The sequence below is a fragment of the Rhea americana genome, unplaced genomic scaffold (assembly GCF_003343005.1).
Source record: "Rhea americana isolate MKP2758 unplaced genomic scaffold, rheAme1 scaffold_46, whole genome shotgun sequence".
Classification (NCBI taxonomy): domain Eukaryota; kingdom Metazoa; phylum Chordata; class Aves; order Rheiformes; family Rheidae; genus Rhea; species Rhea americana.
Window position 1 is genome coordinate 5,221,752 of NW_028186601.1, and position 18,678 is coordinate 5,240,429.

Below are 18,678 nucleotides of genomic sequence, written 5' to 3' on the forward strand. Positions count from 1 at the left end.
TGGCGGCGAAGGGGCTGCGCGGTCCCCTGCAGCCCCCTGTCGAGAGCCGTTTTCGGAGCCGTCTGTTGCCGGCATCGCGGGCTCCGCTCGCCCCGTTGGGGGTCAGCAGACAGGTGCTGTCAGACGGGCCTGTCCGGTGCCCTGGTGGACCTCAGCAGTTCTGCCTCTGGGGGCCATCTGAGCTCCTCTTGATCCCTCCTCCCGGGTAAGGCTCTCCAGAGCTCAGCCTGAAGTTGGTGGGTCTGTAAGCTGTCTTCTGCAGAGAAGCCCACAGGGTCTTCCCAAGCGTTGAGCTTCAGCYGTACTCGAGCTTGTGAGAACTGGAGTGTGCTGCATTAAGTGCCAGCCTAATTTTTCCCTCTTTAAGCAATGATTTGATGTACCTGCACTCACTTTGCCTTTGAACCAGGCTTGCCCTAGACACACAGCAGTCCTGTTTTCCTCCCCTCTAGTGGGCAGCACCATCACCTGCCATTCAGGCTGAAGCTGTCGTGCCCTGAATTGCAGGTAGCCTTCCAGGTAAGGAAAGCCCTGCTCCTAACAAAGCCCCTACCGCACAGGCCTGACTGAAGCCTTTGGGAGCTCCTGGGATACACCTGCACCCTCCTTCTTGGGTGCAGAAGAGCTTGTCCTCCCTCGCGCGTCTTGAGGGTCCTTGCGTGTGTTTGTGTGAGCTGTATCACTGCGGCAGCTCTGCCAGCACTTTCTTTTCTTCCGTTCTTTAGCTAACGCGTGTAGCTTAAGTACTTGCAGATACATCCTGACAGTTGTTGCTGTGGGGTGATTGTTGTACACGCTAGTCTGCTGAATTTGAAATTCTTGGAAACAGCTTGAGTACCACTGGTTGGTCTTAGCGTTGGTGTTTTACTGACATCAGCAGAGAAATTTATGTCCAGTAGTTGCAGAATATGAGATGTATGTTTGGCTCACATTGAATGAACAGAAGGTAGCGTAGTTTCATTGTAAGGTTGGATACTCCTTGTTGTTGTGACAAGTGCTCTGTTTTATGCATCCTGGTAAGATGAAGGAAAAGATGCAGGATGCTAGATGGAAGCAGGAAGCACGTAGTCTTTCTGAATATTGTGGCAAACTGGAGGGGCCATCTCTGCTAACGCTCTCGTGACCAGGAAAGTAGGACCAGGATTGTGTTGTGCTCTTGCAGGGAGGGCTGAGGACTGCTCTGAAACCCTGGCAGCAATCAGARCGTGACGTGTATTAAAAACTGAAACTAAAGGAGAATTTTTTCCATGAAGTTTCAGATAAATTGTACCAACCAATGTGCTGAGTTAGCAGACAGCCTAGGTAATGAGTATTACTCAGATGAAACTTTGCAAAGAGGGGTAGAAGCTGGGAGAGACAATACCTACTTCAGAGCCGAGCAGCAGCATACCTACGCTACAACAACGCTAAAATGGAGCAAGCATGCAGAACTCTCCTCCATCTCCCGCAGCGGTTATATAGTTTGGGAGGTGGATTGAAAGGCGATTCCAGAATGATGTATCTGGTAGGGATTGACTCTTCCTTTCTTTTTAGTTTTCTTTTATTTATCCATTTCTTCAGATACATATTTTTTTAAATCCACACCACTTTATAGTTCTGCCTTGTGGCCCTTCTCAGGGTCACAAGATCCCTTTGAATCACCTCCTGGAAGCCATATTTCTACTTCCCGGTTATCAGGGCTCTCTCTTAGGGTGTATACGCTGCTTCATGGACCTTTTCTTCTTTTGTTACTTTTCTGTCTTTACTAAGCACAGTATTTCTGGTGAGTGTCGACCCCTCTGTCTATGAACTGTGGCACAGTGGCAGCTGAAGGTCATAAGGAATATCACATGTATTTTGCTTCAGTGTTAGTAATCAATTTTCCTGCCATGCTGGAACTTCTGTTCTTTCTGCGCTCTGCTTTACTTCTACACACTAAGAATATTTTCCAAATTATCTCTGTATGTTATGGGCCCAGCACACTGGTTTTTGAATGGCTTAGGAACATCAAGACTAGCTATAGCAACTGCTAGTGCATCCTCTTATGCTTAAGTTAATAAAGTTAATGGGTGGTCTCCACGCAGTATTGAAGGATTTTGCTCAGGGAAGCATTGGACTAACAAGGAAAACCTGTAGTGTAGCCTTTTACGAGGATGACAGCTGGTGCAGAAATAGATGGAAGCACTAGCTATGTCAGGCCCGGAGGGCATAAACACTCAGTCACTATGTCATCCCCTGCGATGCTTGAAACTTTCCCCTGTTCTCCCCTTGCAATACCTCCCTCCATTGATTCCTGGATAGTGCAAAAGTCATGCCCTCTCACGATGTTAAGCAGAGCATATCAATATTAATTAAAAATAATAAATATCGATTAGTAATTATTAATCAATAAATATTGTATAATATTTTTTGTTAGTTATTCTCTGCAGCAGTATGTGTGTGATCTCAGAAGTGACCTAGCAAGATGTCCTGCTGGTTAAGCTCTTGATAACTGCAAGGTCAACAGTACTTTCAGGGGAGGTTGCAGCATGCTATCCTGGCAGCTCATCACCACATCTGTCTTCAGTACGCATTTGGTGGCATGTCTCACGTGGATGCTGTCTGGCACTGATCACAGGACCTGATGGCCATATTCTTGCTGCTGTTCCCTGGTGTATCTCCTACATGTCAACCTTCCCCTTCCAGCCCCTGCCGGGCTCATTGCTCTCTGAATGAGTGCTGTGTGCAGGAGTTGCTGGGGAGTGAGCGTGCATGCTGGGGATGTGCTTTCTCCTGGGCGTATGTGGCTCCAGGCACAGGGGCTTAGTGCTGCCTGATTTTGGAAGGAGAAACACCTCGCTTTGGGGTGGCATTTTGAGGAAGGAGAATAGCAACCAGACAGACTTCAGAATGGTACCGAGTGCCCAGGCTGCGCTCTTCCTGTGTCCCGTGGGACACCTTAGGGTGGGGTAAATTGCTGTATTGTCTGTGTGAACCTAAAGGCAAACAGACCTCCTATGAGATAGGGCTGTTCCTGTATCAAACAAGACTGATTGGTGTGATCCAAATGACAGTTTTTTTTTAAGGAAGTCCATATAGACCAAGAGCTTTGATGTAACAACTGAACTAACTTGAGGCAGCCTTGAAAGTGAACTGTGGGTAGATGTGGGCTTGCAGCTAGTGCTAGGTGACCTTGCACGTGTCCCTGCAGTATACACTACTGCAGTGTTTGCTGCCAGCTTCCTGGGCTTTGTGAGTGCAGTTGTGATTTCCTCCTCCTGCTGTAGAAAGATTTTCTCTTCTGCACTGAAGTATCGAACRCTTCCTGGCACCTGGCGGGAGGACAGTTTGTTTAAAATGTGCTAGGTAGTGCCAGGCAGAAAGGCAGTGATCCCGGCCGCAGAGAGCRCGCATGGAGGGCCAGGGGGGAAGCGCTCCAGGAGAAGGTAACCTGGCCCCCCGCGGGGGGCAGGTGAGTGTCTCCGTGACAAGTGCGGCTTTTAGGTCCTACTGTCATGATACAGGGAAGCTGAAGGAAGGCAGTAATGGTGCCCTTAATCAAAACTGCACTCTGTCTGCAGAACTCCTCTCCGGCTGCCCTTGAAAATGGTTTGAAACCTAATGAAGAGCCTCTTCTCAGGAAGAATCCCCATCGATTTGTCATCTTCCCCATCCAGTACCCAGACATATGGAAAATGTATAAACAAGCTCARGCTTCTTTTTGGACAGCAGAAGAGGTGAGCTCTGCGGACGGTGGGGTGGCTCTTGGACAGAGATCCTGGCATTTCATTCTTGGCTTTGCTGCTGGTTTGTGTTTTGTAACCTTGGGTAGAATTAATTCTGTTGAACATCAGGTGTCTGCACCTGAGGAAGGCTCCATGGTCAGTGGAAAGACAGGTGCTTCCACAGGGTGATTCAGCTGACCTGGTTTTGGTGACTGGTTTAGGCTGATGTGGAATTGCATTCAATGGAAACTTTTTTGACTGTAGAAGGAGTCTAAAACAAATGTGGGGATCTGTATATGTGTGTGCACATGCACGTGCGTGCACGCACACGTGCACACAGAGAGAGTGCTGTGTTCTCTGAACCTTAGTTTTCTGGTTCTCAGAGTGCAGTTACCTTCTTGCCCATATAAAATGTTCTGAGCGATTTTATGAGAATGCTGGTCTTTAGTATTAGGTACTTCTTTTCCAGAAGGAGGAGGGAACACTGGCTAAAAATCCATCTAATATACTCCAGAGCACCCTGGTTTGCTGCTTGTCCCTGTATTATAATGCAAACTGTCTGTTCAGCYGCTTTGTTTTCCCTGAGGCTGCTGGTTAGCCAGACCTGAGGAGTGCTGCCTTAGCTAGCTGCAGGTGCAGCATGGAAGCCTCTCAATGCCACGCTGAGCTACAGCGATTCCCTGCAGGTGGGCAGGGTCTTCAGCTCAGAGCTTCGGTGGTCTTCGCTCGTCCATGAGCAGCGATCTCCAGTTGCTGATGGATGATCTGGAATCGCTGACAGACGCTGAATAGGCCAGAAAGCATACTGGGATGAAGCGAGTTTGTCTGTAGAAGTGTTATTCCATTCCCTGCCTGGGAARGTTCTTGTCCTTTGTCACTGGAGGTTAACTTAAGCCGTAAGAAGCATTTAAACTCTTGCCTGATTAGCATCGCTCTTGTACTGTATTAGTGGTTTCTTCTCATGCTGTCCTACCATCTGTCGGCACATTCCCAGCTGAACTGAAAAGTTAATAGGAGAGTGTGTGTGTGTACAGAATATTAAATGTGTGTGCTATATGTATATATTTGTGCCATACACACATATGTCTGGGCATATATGGTATGTGCGTATATAGTATGAATATATATATATATATAGTATTTTTGAAAACTACACAGATCTAAAATTTATATAGATCTATGTTTATGTATCTATGCATTATATATACTTACATATGTGAAGASCTGTACATGCRTATACATACACACACAGATATGTATATACATACATACATTTTATATATGTTATATATATTTAATATRTACATATAGAAAATTTTATAGGTCTGTTTATATTTTCACATCTGGCCGCACTTAACTGATGCTGTGGTTCAAAACTCCCTCAAAACAAACCAACAAACAGAAAAGGCCTATGCTAAGGAAGTTGTGGTTTTCTTACTGTTGCTGCAACTCAGTCTTCTAGAGGAGAGCAGTTGTACAGCATTTGCTCAATGCCATTCTTGGGAGGGAGGGAGGATGGACACCTGTCTCGGGCAGAAATGCCCTCAGTGCATCTTTTGGTACACCTGGGTATCTGTTTCTTGCAGTATCAGCATTCACTGCAAGTAGACTGTTAAAGTGTTTCCGAGTGATCTCTACTAATTGATGCATGTTCATACTCATGCCAATGAGATATTAATGTTTTTCAAAATCTGATTTATTTATAATTCAAAAATTAATACTTTTGTTTAAATTCCAAATTATTTCCCAAAATGCTGGAAGCTGCTGTGTAAAAGCAATGACACTTMTACTGAAAAAGAGAATTTAATTTACTAAAGTTTTAGGCCTTCTTGGGTTGGAACTCTAAAGGGTTTTATATTCAGTTTGTATTTCAGAAGATTCACACCCATTTGTAGAGAGAGTGGTGTAAGCTGCAAAGCAATTGCATGATGTTACAGTTGTAGGAACAGGCATACTGCAGTATCTGCACATTTTACATGTATTGAAGTTCTTTATAAGTAAAGATTTGACAGTGGGCTCCAAAATCCTGCCTCAGTGGTTTGACTGTGCTGCTTTTGTTCTTACAAAATTACGAACATAAAAGGGCAATAATGTTTTTCTTTTTCTTTTCATTAGGTTGACTTATCAAAGGACCTATCACACTGGAACAAGCTAAAAGCAGATGAAAAATACTTTATTTCTCATGTTCTGGCCTTCTTTGCAGCCAGTGATGGAATTGTAAATGAAAACCTGGTGAGAAAACTTTGCARAGAGCCTAAATGCTTGCTCATTTTTATTAGCTAGCATCTTTTCATTTTGGTTATCTTGTATCAGTGCTATAACTTTGTTACTGAATGTATTCTTTCTTCCCATCATCTCACCTTTGCCAAGGGAAATAAGCAGCTTGTTCTGCTGGGACGAATGTCTCGATTAAATTCAGTCAGCTGTGGTCAGCAAGGCTCCAAATAATGTCATTATTCTTGGACACAGTTTTTTTAAGTCCAGCCTTCTGACTGACAGCGTTGGTCTCCATTTCTCAATGAATAAATTAAACTCTATGCTTCTTCATGTAATTGTGCTACAGCATAAGTAGGGGAATTGAGCTGTGTCCTGTTCAACATTCTTTGTTTTGGCAAAACCTATTTTGCCCTTGCTAGATGGCACCTGGAATTTTTCTGGGCTACAAGTAGGTGCTGCTAAAGTACTGGGGAAATTTCCCTTTTCTGTTGGAATTGGTTCTGAGTTGCAGAATGTCTCACCTCAGATTACTGTTGGCATCCGAGTGGAAATACTCATTTTAGATCTTCAGCATCTAGAACACATAGAATATGTCATAGTGTGCTTGTATGTATCACATGAACATACCTTTGTCATATGATTTATTTATTTTTTTCAGTAACGAGTCTGAGGCTTTGTTCAATGTGAAGTTTTTAGTGCTGCAGTATTTTGCTGTTCCCCTCCTGTGTATGTGTGCTATCATGCTTCACTGTACTTTTTATGCAATATGCATAGCAGTTATATTTACCTTCAGCTAGCTTACTTTAAKTTCTTCTGCACCACACCTAACTTTTGACATAGCTGTTAATATGGCTGAAATGTCCCTGTACTTTCTCCATGGTAAAGATCGGTTTTCTCTCCTATTAGCCTTGTAAGTACTGTTGTGCAGGATCAGTATTACTGTATTCATTGGCATACTTTTTTGTTTTTGGTAGGTGGCACGTTTTAGTCAGGAGGTGCAGATTCCAGAGGCTCGTTGTTTCTATGGCTTTCAGATCCTTATTGAGAATGTTCACTCRGAGATGTACAGCTTGCTTATAGACACTTACATCAAAGATCCCGAGAAAAGGTAATTCTCTGAATGTGCTACAGACTCATGGGAAATGTTGTCTAGTCCAGGGGCACAGCGGTTGGGCAGCAGCAGCTGCTTTTTGTTTCGCACTGACRTAGTGTTGGAGTTGGGACAGTTGGTTAAAGCTTTCTAGGTCTGCCTCGCTGATCCACAAAATGGAGGAGACAAGTATTACTGACCAACAAACTTCTGTGAGAGTGTTGAGAATGTGGGTTAATATTTGTATAAAGTTTTGATTGTGAGAAATGCGGACTATGCAAAATCTTGTTAARGATTAGACAAGCCCCCTGTGGTTACTCTGCTCCTGAGGTGCCTGCTCTCACATCAGCAAAGGATCTGTCTCTGTGAATTTGGTGCTCATTACCCAACTAAGATTTGTAATATATGCTAACCAATGTATTGCTTCCTTCTGTGTTTTTTTTTTTTTTTTTAGTCATTGGTGCTTTTCCATACAAAGTGAACTAGTTATTTTAAAGTATTGAGTTCTCTGGGGAGACCTTTATCACCTGGAGACCTGCTTAGTCCAAGTGATAATACATTTGAAAAGAAGCACTTCCTTTCAGAGACTCCACTATGGTGATGGTCAGGCAAAGCCTGGTTTCCCAGGGTGGCATCCTGTGTGATGAMGTGTTGTCCTGCAACCCCAAGACCCGAGGGTAGTGGGAGAGTTGCARGGTTTTCTTTCAGGTATTTGGCATTGGGAACAGAGACTGAGCTTGTGGGAATTTTGTCCAATTCCTTTTGTGGAAAAAAGAAAATCAGATATTTTCATGGAATTGGGAAAGATGAGGTTTAGCTTCTTGAGCAGGGACTAGCAACCGTCTGGCCTGAACTGTGAGAGGCAGCATGGCCCGGTGGATGAGCACTTCTTGGATAGGTAGGAGGCCTGAGTTCTTCCTATCTCTGCAGCTTACCTCCTCTGAGGCCTTGGTAAGTCCCTTCCCCTTTCTGCACATGTGCTTCCCTGTRCCCTCTGTTATCAGAGATCATATGCCGTTTGGGGTAGGGACTGTCTGTTATTTGATTCAGCTCTGAGCCTAGCATGGTGGGTTCCACTGCCTGTTGGAGCCTGTAGAGACAAATCACTTTTGCATGATTATTTTGATGTTTTTTTTGTTTCCTTTTACAGGGATTATTTGTTTAATGCTATTGAAACAATGCCTTGTGTCAAGAAGAAAGCAGACTGGGCTTTGAAATGGATTGAAGATAGAGAATCTACTTTCGGTGGGTAGCCTCTTAAAAGATGTTCCTGTTGCACATGCAGCTGGTGATGCAGTGGCTTTGTGGGTCTCTGGATTTAATTAAAGGACTAAARGACTAGAAATAGCTTCTGGTGAGCATGTATGATATATTCTTCAACTAAAGCAATATACTAAYGGTGATGGCCACTGGAATTACAGCTTGAAAAGTGCTTGAAGGTTCCTCTGTATTTTTTTCTTCATATCAAACCACCCTAGTTCTTTCAATCTTTGCCTGTAGGTCTTGTTCCYCAGACTTCTGATTCTCTCTTGCAGTTGGTTCCTATCTTGTACTTTAGTATTCTGAACTGCATGGMTGAAGTCTTACAAGTCCAGCCTAAAATGGGAGACTCCCATAGACAAAACCCATGTGACATTAGCCTTTTTTTGCAACAGTATAATTGAGCCTGGGAAAAATCCAGGAATCATCTCTCTCCAGTGTTTCTGACTTGCTCTTGAGACCATGCTTCCAGTATCATATCACACCTCAGAGCTGCCACACTGGTTCAGTTTCTGTCAGCCTGGTACAGGACATCCTTTCTAGCATTCTACACCCAGTTTGCAGTRCTAACTCTAAAAGATATGTTGTAGTTGAAATGAATAATAGGCAGGCTGTCGTGGATTTCCTAAACCAAACGTTCTGTATGTTAGTGAATGCGTAGGAGMTGGAGAGATTCAGACTAACAAAATACATCTGAGTATCACTCACTCTCAGCATCTGTTGTTCACAGCACTYCTTTGAGTGGGTTTCCTTTTGTAGTCATATATTCTCCTGTCCTGGAGCCTTCCCCTCAGTTTGGATTTGCCTGCTGTGTGCAAAGTCTCCTCTTCATCTCTTTCATTAAGCTCCCATCAGCATAGGRTGTGTAAGGAATAAGAAAGTTTCTTAACTCAAAAAGGAATGTCTATTGTTCCCYCGAATGTCCTGCATCCTATCCAAATGCTTTGGAATTATTTTCTTTCAAAGTGCATTTCTACTCTTGTATTTTTCCATCTTATTGAGAAAGTTTCCATATTTAAGTTGTTCTTAGGACCAAGGTTTTACAAATACGGAATATGAGATGTGTTATGTGGAGATGACTGGCTTGCTTGCTTGGAGTTTTCTTCCAGACAGGGTACCAGGACTGCAGCAGCATTTCTCTAGCTTTGGCTTATTTCTTATGCTGAGGGTTTGATTTCTGTATTTGTTTTGTGGATGCATGCACAGAGATCCCGAATTGCACTTGGATTGATGCTGCTGATGGGAGATTTTGTTTCAGCATAATGCATTTGTGGGATAGCTAGTCAGATGAAATGTCAGTCAAGATTGTGTTTCATTCACCATTTATTGTATGAGCAGTCTTCTACTCCTCGTCTCCAAATGTAACCTGGGAGACTTTTAGTGTTTTAACGTAAATTATTTCCCTACAAACTTAAAAGTATCACAGAAGCTACCGTTGCTCTTCATGCTGTTTTCGTAAGTTGAGTTTTATTCAGATGAGCCAGCAGATGGCGTTTGCGTCTCGTTAAAGTGTGATACCTGTTTTTTGAGGATATTTATTTATTTATTTATAAACAAACAGAAGAATCTACAAGTCTCATGAGGAAGAGGCACTGGCACTTAATGCAAAAGCCTTTCTCTTTGGAATATAGCTAGGGATCTTCTGGTGTTGTTTAAAATAGCTCCTGTTGTCTAAAGAAATACATTCATGTAGGAAAACAGGAAGAACTTAGAGGAGACTGGGATGAATAATGCTGTGATTTTTCTTGGATGAAAGGTGAGATAATAGCACAAATAGCTATTTGTGTGTCTCAGTGAATTATGTTCCATGTTTTTCCACTCTTACAAGAAACTGCTTTTAACGAAGGATCCCAAGCAGCAGAAGTTAAGGTGTTTTTTCTGTTTTATAGGAAGTTGGCTTTTCCTTTCTGTTTGTTAATGACGTAGCCATTTTTCTGTCTTTTAGGAGAAAGATGTGGGAGTACAATTGCTTTAGCCATTTTGTACTATTACGCTCTTTCCCTTCTGACCTTCTTGCGGCTGTTTCAGTGGGTGCCCTGGTTCTTCTGTTCTGCTCGCTGTGTGTGTGTGGTTAAGTGCTGTTGCATGTGCAAGCCCTGTGTGCCTTTATCTGCTGAAAGATGTGGTCAGATACAGCACCTGGTGCCGCAGCGGGCTTACCTCYCCTCCAGTATTGGTCCGTCTGATACAAACGGCGCGTTTTGGTAACGAGCAATATACTCTTTTGTGCCTAACTGCAAATGTGTTACTTTAAACAGGTGAGAGGGTGGTTGCCTTTGCCGCAGTTGAAGGAATCTTCTTTTCGGGTTCCTTTGCTGCTATATTTTGGCTGAAGAAGAGGGGCCTGATGCCTGGATTGACTTTCTCCAATGAGCTTATTAGCAGAGATGAGGTAATTTGTCATGTCCTGCATACTGTCTGGGGAGGGAGCAAGCTTTCAGTAGAGTGGAAATTTTTCATAGAGATACCACAGTCCTGGCAGAACAGTCTACTGCTGTTGGCAGGCAGAGTGAGAGGGAAGCTGATACAGGCCAGAAGGGTGACAAAGCAGGTGAGTGGGTGCAGAAGCAGTGGCGGGACAGGAACCAGTGAAAAAGAGAATCCGGCAGTGCCTAGGGCCATGTTCCTTAGGTAGGACAGAGCTCTTATAACATTGGCAGTGCTGAAGGACAGGGAGATCACAAGAGTTCTCTGATAACCAGAGCACCTACCAGTCAGTAGCAGGGTTTTTCAGGGAAGGTTTGCTGCCCTAATGGGAGAGAAGGTCCTGGTTACCCTGCCAGAGAGCTGCAGGGTGGACTCCCTAGTACTTCTGCCAGTTAGCCTGCTGAATAGGCTTTAATGTCACCTCTTAGGTGGCCCAGAGAAGAGATTTAATTTCCACAGAGCAGTACCTGATCCTGTTTCTGCAACCTGACACAGGAGCTGCAACTACTGACTTGTAGGAAGATTAGAATCCTGTGAAGCAGCAGATTGTTCTCAGAAAATCTTTTAAAAGGGGGAAGAAGCAGACTTGGGGGGGAAAAAATGAGTTCATCACTAATGATCCAGGTACTCTGTGTCCCTCAACAGAAATGTATATATTTAAAGGGAAGAAATATATATACAAATTCATAATGTGATCAAAAAGGTGGAATGAATGGAGGGAATAAATGTTTTCCCACTTGCTTTCTTGTGCATGAAGGGAGGCAGTGACTGGCTGCAAGAAGCCTGGGTTTGGAATTGCTCAGCCTCTAACTGTAATGTGAGTGTGCGTTGGCAAGGTCTTGGCTTGCTTGTGACTCTGAACCAGGCTCTGGCTTAGCTACTTTGGTTAGGTTGAAGCGACCACTTTGTCCCACTCTCTGTCTCCCTCCAGTTATGGGTCCCAGGGCTTGTAGATGGCCTTCTGCATTGCTTGGCCAGCTGCAGGCATGTTACTGGAGAAGCAGCAATTCTTGTTCCTCTCCATGTTCTTACATTACTCTGCTGTGATCTCATGGGATGGAGCCTGCATTGGAGGGGAGAGCTTTTTAGCTTAAGATGTGATGTGTCAGAGGAGCCACATGCCAGTACACTGAATGTGGCAAGACTTGTGCTTTCTTTCCACTGTTTCCTGGGCTGCTGTCTGCCAACTGGCAGCAGTTCTTTATGACTGGGGCGTGTCTATAAGGCACCACACAATTTATGGCACTGTCAGCACTGAAGAAGCTGAAAACCAGTCATGTTTGCAGTATAAACATGATGATGGTTGAACTTGCCATAGTTGGTCTAAAAGAATAAAGAGCTTTATCTCAATGGAAGTTATCTCTGTGGCTTAGATAACTGATTTGCAAGGAGGCATCTTATAAGATGCCTTTAAAGAAAAGACATTTATTGAAGAATGTGTTATGACTGGAAAATAAAACCAAACAATCCTTCAGCCTTGACCTCTCTTATGTCTTCTTTTTCTGTGAGTCACTATGAGCTGATCCGTTCCAGTGAGGAAGTACTTCTTTGTTAGAAAGATGACTTGCAGATGAATGAGATATAAAATCCTTTATACAGCAATGTAACTGTACTTCTCTGTAGTGTCCAGCATCAAAAGACTTTTTTTTTTTTTTTTTTTGAGCTCCAGCGGCATAATTCCATATGGATAGCTATTAATTATGGGGAATAAGACATACAGCACAAAGCACCTGCATTGAAAACCAGGGAATACTGCTAGAAAAGCGGCAGAACTAAATTTAAAAAAAAATCAATAGAAAACTACACAGTGAGCTATTTTCTGATGCCCCTAAATAGATAAATGTTCAATGCTCAAGGTATTATTGAGCTGCACACCCTCTCCCCAGCCTTTTCTTTGAGTCAGTGTAGCCTCTGATTCTTAAYGATCCAAAGCTGCTGGGAGCAGCAGTGAGCAGGCTGCGCTGGCCGGGGAGCCAGTTGAGTCTTGGATCCTGCTGGTGCCATTGCCCAGACGAGACAGCAGGAAGCCTGGCAATGGGCAGTTAATGCAGTTTCTAGAAGGGGAATATTTCCCAGCTTACTTTGTTTTGGACTTCTTTATGACCTGAAGCATGAAGATTTCATAGCCTTTGTGAAAAAGCTTTTGCTTCTTGGTTTTAACTGTTATTAATGATAGCACTGGATTGTCTCTTTGCCCCTAGTCTGCTAAATCCTTTTGTCTGGTTTTTGCTCTGAATGTGCTCTTGTGGTGCTTTAATTAACATATTGTAGTAAAGAGGACATAGGGTACCACCACCCTCAGACCCCTCGTGTTGTTGTATCCTGGCTGGAGGCTTTTTGGAAATCTTGGGAATGAATGTAATTTATTGAGCTCCATGCAGGAGCTTGGGTTTGGTGCATTGTGTTGAAGTACTGTAGTCTTAAATATTACAAACTTACGAATATTGTGGTAGCAGATTATTGTCAATAACTGCACACTGTGTGGAGAGATGATTTGTTAGTCTTGAATTTGGTTACTGTAATCAGTACTGATCTTTTTGAAAATGCTGGGAGGAGAAGTATGGGAAGAAATGCTATAAAAAGAATTTAAAACGAATATTTCTGTATAAATATCTCAAAGTTGAGACCATGTAAACAACTTATGTTAACTGACAGATACTTTTGCAGGTCCTGGTGCAGGAGTCTTTCTGCAAAAGCTCCCTGATGGGAGGCAGGAACCGAGCAGGACTCTGCATAAAATCCTTTACAGCAGAGCAGTTCTCAAAATATTTATCTGAATGAATTGGAGAAAAATGCATGGTGATAGCTGTTTTGGCATAGACGCGTGGTATTTCAGATGTTACTGATTGGATAGTAAACGATAAGTGCCTTTGTGGGTCTGCTGCATGCAATAACATTAGGACTGTCATGAAGAAGGAGAGTAGGAAGCTGAAACCTAAACGAGGCTGCCTCAAAATAAGAACACTCTATGGAGATGGGGAAAAAAATGATTTTTTTGGGGGGGATGTCTCTGATATTTCAGGGTCTACACTGTGATTTTGCTTGTCTGATGTTCCACTATTTGGTGAACCGACCRTCAGAAGAGAGGGTCCGTGAGATCATTGTTAATGCAGTTGAAATTGAGCAGGTAAGTCTGGCCAAGACAGGACCATGGGCAGCACAGGAGGAATTTTATGTGCAAAAATAAAAAATAAACTAACTTTTACCTTGTGGAATTTCTAATATTTAATACTTGGCTCAGGCCTGGATCCCTGATGCCTTYTATAATCTCTTCCCTCTTAGCTGTGAGAACAAAAGGCAGAGACTTGCTGATACATTTGTCAAGTAACTGTGAGAAGCTGAAGCTGACAGCAGGGTTTCCTCCTGAGTGACAAGAAAGAAGTGTTTGTTAACCTCTGTCCTTCCAGGGTCCCTCTCTCTCCCTGCTAGTACCTGTTTGTCCTCAGTGGGGGCATAGGGCTCGTTCTGGCCAAATGTACAGCACTGTGTTCTGACTTCTTTTGAAATTACTGTCAGGTCCTTTCCCATGAAATAGCAACAGTCTTAAACTACCAGTTTCTGCACTGCTGAGTGTTTTGTACAATTGTAGTTTACTTCCCCCTGATTGTCATCCTACTCCTGCAGTGATGGTGAATACCCCAGCTTTGCTGTATAGCACTGACAGGTGTTATTGCATCAGTGCCTAAGCATGTACAAGACTTGGTTCAGTGCTCATATATCTCTATTCCCTCTGATTTGTCGTTCTATAATGGATGGAAGCCAAGCAAAACTGGAGATTTCTGGGTCTATTTCTGTTTCCAGTGGTAAGGTCTCTAGGTTCTATTGAACTTGGAGGTAAATCTTTCACTGAAGCTTGGGAATTTTTTTTTAAGTCACCAATTAAAATTCTTGTGTGTTTTTCAGAAAGGGATACTAAAAATAAAGCAGGATACAAGCAACTGCTGAAACAAAACAGGAGATACTTGTTGAGTTCAGTGATGGTAGTTATTTATTCAAGCAACTGCCTGGGGAGCCTGGAGTATCACAAATCGTGTTACTGTGAAGGATAGGTGTCTTCTCCTTTTCCCACTCTTAGATTTCATTTCTCTAAATGTYATCTCTGTTTTAACTTCTAGGAGTTTCTAACGGAGGCGTTACCTGTAGGTCTGATTGGAATGAATTGCACTTTGATGAAACAATAYATTGAATTTGTTGCAGACCGATTACTTATGGAGCTTGGGTTCTCAAAGGTAAGAGATGGAATTGCCAGAAATGCTGGCCTGCTTGAGCAACCCAGGAAAGCTGTCAGCACAAAGCACTCTCTTAATGTGCCTGGGACCAGGTCACATTCAGCGTTTGCACTCTTCTGTGAGTGACAGCTGAAACCACAGCATTCATATATGTGCTTCGTTACTTAAAAGATCAAGAACAATTTAGGCCATTGTTTCCCTTCAGCTGCTCTGCAGGTTTGTAATGGGAAACTTATGCGCTTCTCAAGTGCTGCAGTCCTAGGAGGCTAATAAGCACCTTGCATGAGTGAACTTGACTGTGGACCAAGCTCCTGGGGAGTGACAGTACTGAATTTGCTTAGGCAGTTGCCTGTAAATTCTACAGCATATTACAACTAGGGGTGATGTAGTTTGCAAGAGTCTGACTAGTATTTTTTTGAAGTTGCCCTTTCAGAATCACCAGTGTAATAATTTATATCTTCCCCAGGTCTTTCATGCAGAAAATCCTTTTGATTTCATGGAGAATATTTCTCTGGAAGGAAAAACAAATTTCTTTGAGAAGCGGGTTTCAGAATATCAACGTTTTGCTGTTATGGCAGAAACAATGGACAATGTTTTCACTCTGGATGCAGATTTTTGATACCTTGACAAAGAAAGGGTGACAGTTTCCCTTTCCTCCTTTTATTTTTTGCTGTGAAGTTGTCTCTACTTCCTCTCTTGGAATTAGAATCTACTGGRATTTTTTTTCCTGGCTTTTCATGGTCTTTGTCTTCAGAGTAAACATATTTTGGTGTGTGTCATGTTTCTTTTTTTAAAAAAGGGTCATTTAAAAAAATTTCAGACTTTTAAAAAGGATGGCCTTTTTAAGATTTCTTTGATACATCTGCTGTAATTGCTGCCTTTAAAAAATGACCTGGCTACTACTACTTTTTTAAAGACTACATTAGTGTTTTAAGAAAGCAAGCTATGTATTTGCCTCATATTATGGTATTTTATTCTGAAAACCAGATGAGGTATCACTCTATGTATATATGTTGCTATAAATTATTTTTGTGGTTTGTATTTTCATGTTTATAGATCTGATGTAGAAAAAATACTTTTCCCTTTTGTCCTGCTGCAGAAAGAGTAGTAAGCGAATGTGCAAAGATGTTAATAAGCTGTGAGCTATAAGACCTTATTAAGCCCAAGGATACAGTTTATTAACCTAGGTTCTGTCTGAAGCAGTTTTCATTCTGATTGCCAACCTGATCCCTACTGATAGAAATTTAAGACAGAAATCATTCATATTTGATTTACAGCTATTATTAAGCAGGTCAGAGTACCTTGAATTGCCCTTAAGAAGGCAAGCCTGTAAATAATGGAGAAAAAACACATCCTATGGTTTGACTTGTGCAGCCTGCTTTTTCCTGCTTCTTTTAGCAAGTGCCTTATTAGCCAGCCTGTGGCTGGGCTGAGTTGCAGTCGGCATCGGGAACTGGAACAGCCGGCTCTGGGTGTTGGCTTTGCTCTCTCCATTGTGCTGGGTGATTTGATATTCTCCTCAGTTTCACCTGAGCGTTGATGGTGTAAGAAGGCATATCATTCCCAGGGATTATCTCTTGAGGTACTACCAGCATACAACCTGAGCTGTAAGGAAACCTCGTAATGTACTGAGGTACTTTCAGAATTGCATATTTAATGTGAACCATTGAAATGTTGCAGAAGAGGTTTTGGCGTAAGGTGTTAGACCCTTTTAAAAACAAGTCTTGAAGTAGTATGGATTATCAGCATTTTACAGATGATTGCTGYATGGTTTTCAGTGCGTTCCAATGCCTGAAAACTTTTTAATTTCCTGATAACACGTGCAGAGAATGGAGCAGCTGAAGAATGGCTAATACGCTGTAGTGATACTTGGGATGAAAAAGATAGTACTCTCTTGTAGGTGGATTGTTTGCAATTAGATATGCTCACTTTTTTATTTTTTTCCCCTCAAAGGTGAAGAAAGTGTACATGAGCTAGACAAGAGGTTCTACTTTATTAAACTAAGAGTTTTTTCATAGCTTTTATAAGTGACTTTCATTTTGTTCCAAATATCTTGTGCTGCTTTCAGTATGCGTGGCGTAAAGTGAGCTGGCAGTTCAGGATTATTGGTGATCGGATGATATGAGTCCTCTTTCCCTGTCTGAATTCCATCAAATAAGTCCATCGCATTAGCATGGTTCCTAGTAAACTGTTGTCCCTGGGGTAAAAATAAGCAGCAAACCTGACCTTTGCTTTTTATTTGGTCTGAGCAAAAGATCATGATTTCTTAATGAGCATGAAAACAGGATAGCTGTTTAGAGAGCAGCCTGCCTCAATTGCTGTAAAGTACTTGGGAGGCAGAGGCGGACCTGAAGAATACAAGAAAAAGMTAGAACTGGTGTCACTCAATAACATCCTGCAATTGCAAAAGAACTACAGACACCGGAGAGGCAACCCAGCACCTTTTGCAAATACTGTGTTGATGTGGCAGAAATGTTGTAAACAGGTCTGTTGGAGAAATGGAACCTGTTTATAGTCACTAAAAGCATTTTTTTTGTGTTGTAACTTAAGATGAAAGTATAGAAAATATGTAAAAGTTTCATATTTGAATGTGCTCAGGTTCTCTAAATGTGTATGAGATACCAAAGTGTGGCAACAATCCCATTCCCCCGTTTGTGTGTAAAATTTTTATATAGTTTCAATAAAACTTGAACATGGAGAAGAAAACACCTTTGTTTGCACCTTTGAGCCTCTCCTGACTGCCGGCTGAGGCCGGGTGCAGCGAAGCCCTGGCGCAGCTCCTGCCTGCTGGGACCCGTGGTGGCCCGCTGGGGCGCAGGCCGAAGGTGCCTGTGGGAGCTGGCAGGGTGAACTTGGCAGGTAGCACAGAGCACGTAAAAGCAGCCGCTCCTCTGCAGGGACCTCACTAATCCGTAGGAGACACGAGAGGAAATGCAAGTGTGGCCACTTGTGGACTGTGGGAGGTGCCCGAGGGAAGCTGCAGACTCCATCCTGCGGTGGAGGGACAGGTCAAATAGCATTTGTGGCACCTGAGTGGTCCCTCTTGGCACGTGGGCTGGCAGCAGAGTGGCGCAGCACCCTCCAGTCTCCCGTGAGGTATTGCTGTGTGCCCCAAGCCAGCTCCTTTCTGCGGGGCCTGCCTGGACTGCTGTCTTCCCCTGGCACTTGCACAACCTCCCTGCAAGTGTTACCCTCTCCGAGGATGCCAGCTGCAGGGCTGGGCACCTTGGTGCGCCCGTGTGCAGCGGGGGGCTCAGCCCCCTGGGCTGGGCGCCTGCTCCTTGGCTGTCGTGGCCCTGGACGGGGTAAGAAGAGAGATGACCTGCACGATGGGCTGATGCACTGGCCTGTGAGCTGCAGCAACTGGGAAAGCGGCACGTAAAGGAGCAGGAATTCCTAAATCACCTCGGTATGAGGCACCGGAAGGCCTCTCTGAGCCTGTGCACTTCTGCTGTGCTGCTTTAGGCACCCAGAGCTGCTCAGGTCTTGGCAGGGACAAATACCTCTACAGCTAAGCTCCGAGGCAGGAAGCGGCTGTCACCCAGAGAGCATCGTCGAGGCTGGCAGGGCCCGCGGCACCTATTTCATGCTACCTGGGTTTGGCTCTGTGCATCTTTTGTGGTGGCTGCTACCCTTGCAAAACGAGCCGGGCACGGGGCGCGTGCTGTGACGCATCCCGTGTCCGTGCGGCCTCAGCTCCGGGGCGGCAGTGGGTTGGGACGTGGGTGCCCGAGCTCGCTGTGCAGGTGCCTGCTGTGGCTGGCAGAAGAAG

At 43.6% G+C, this 18,678-nt stretch overlaps 1 protein-coding gene across 2 annotated transcripts; it reads left to right on the top strand.

The window, feature by feature from the left end:
• The first annotated feature begins 2,745 nt into the window (after window positions 1–2,745).
• Window positions 2,746–17,612, top strand: RRM2B (ribonucleotide reductase regulatory TP53 inducible subunit M2B). Of its 2 annotated transcripts, XM_085316328.1 has the most exons (9): window positions 2,746–3,430; window positions 3,540–3,695; window positions 5,799–5,915; window positions 6,875–7,008; window positions 8,141–8,235; window positions 10,509–10,642; window positions 13,700–13,804; window positions 14,793–14,906; window positions 15,373–17,612. In XM_085316328.1, the coding sequence occupies exons 1-9, from the start codon at window positions 3,371–3,373 to the stop codon at window positions 15,523–15,525; spliced, it is 1,068 nt and encodes a 355-aa protein (XP_085172454.1). In that variant the 5' UTR covers window positions 2,746–3,370; the 3' UTR covers window positions 15,526–17,612. The 2 variants fall into 2 exon arrangements, with proteins under 2 accessions (XP_085172454.1, XP_085172453.1); XM_085316327.1 differs by lacking the exon at window positions 2,746–3,430 and having other exon boundaries at window positions 3,469–3,695.
• The last annotated feature ends 1,066 nt before the right edge of the window (window positions 17,613–18,678 follow it).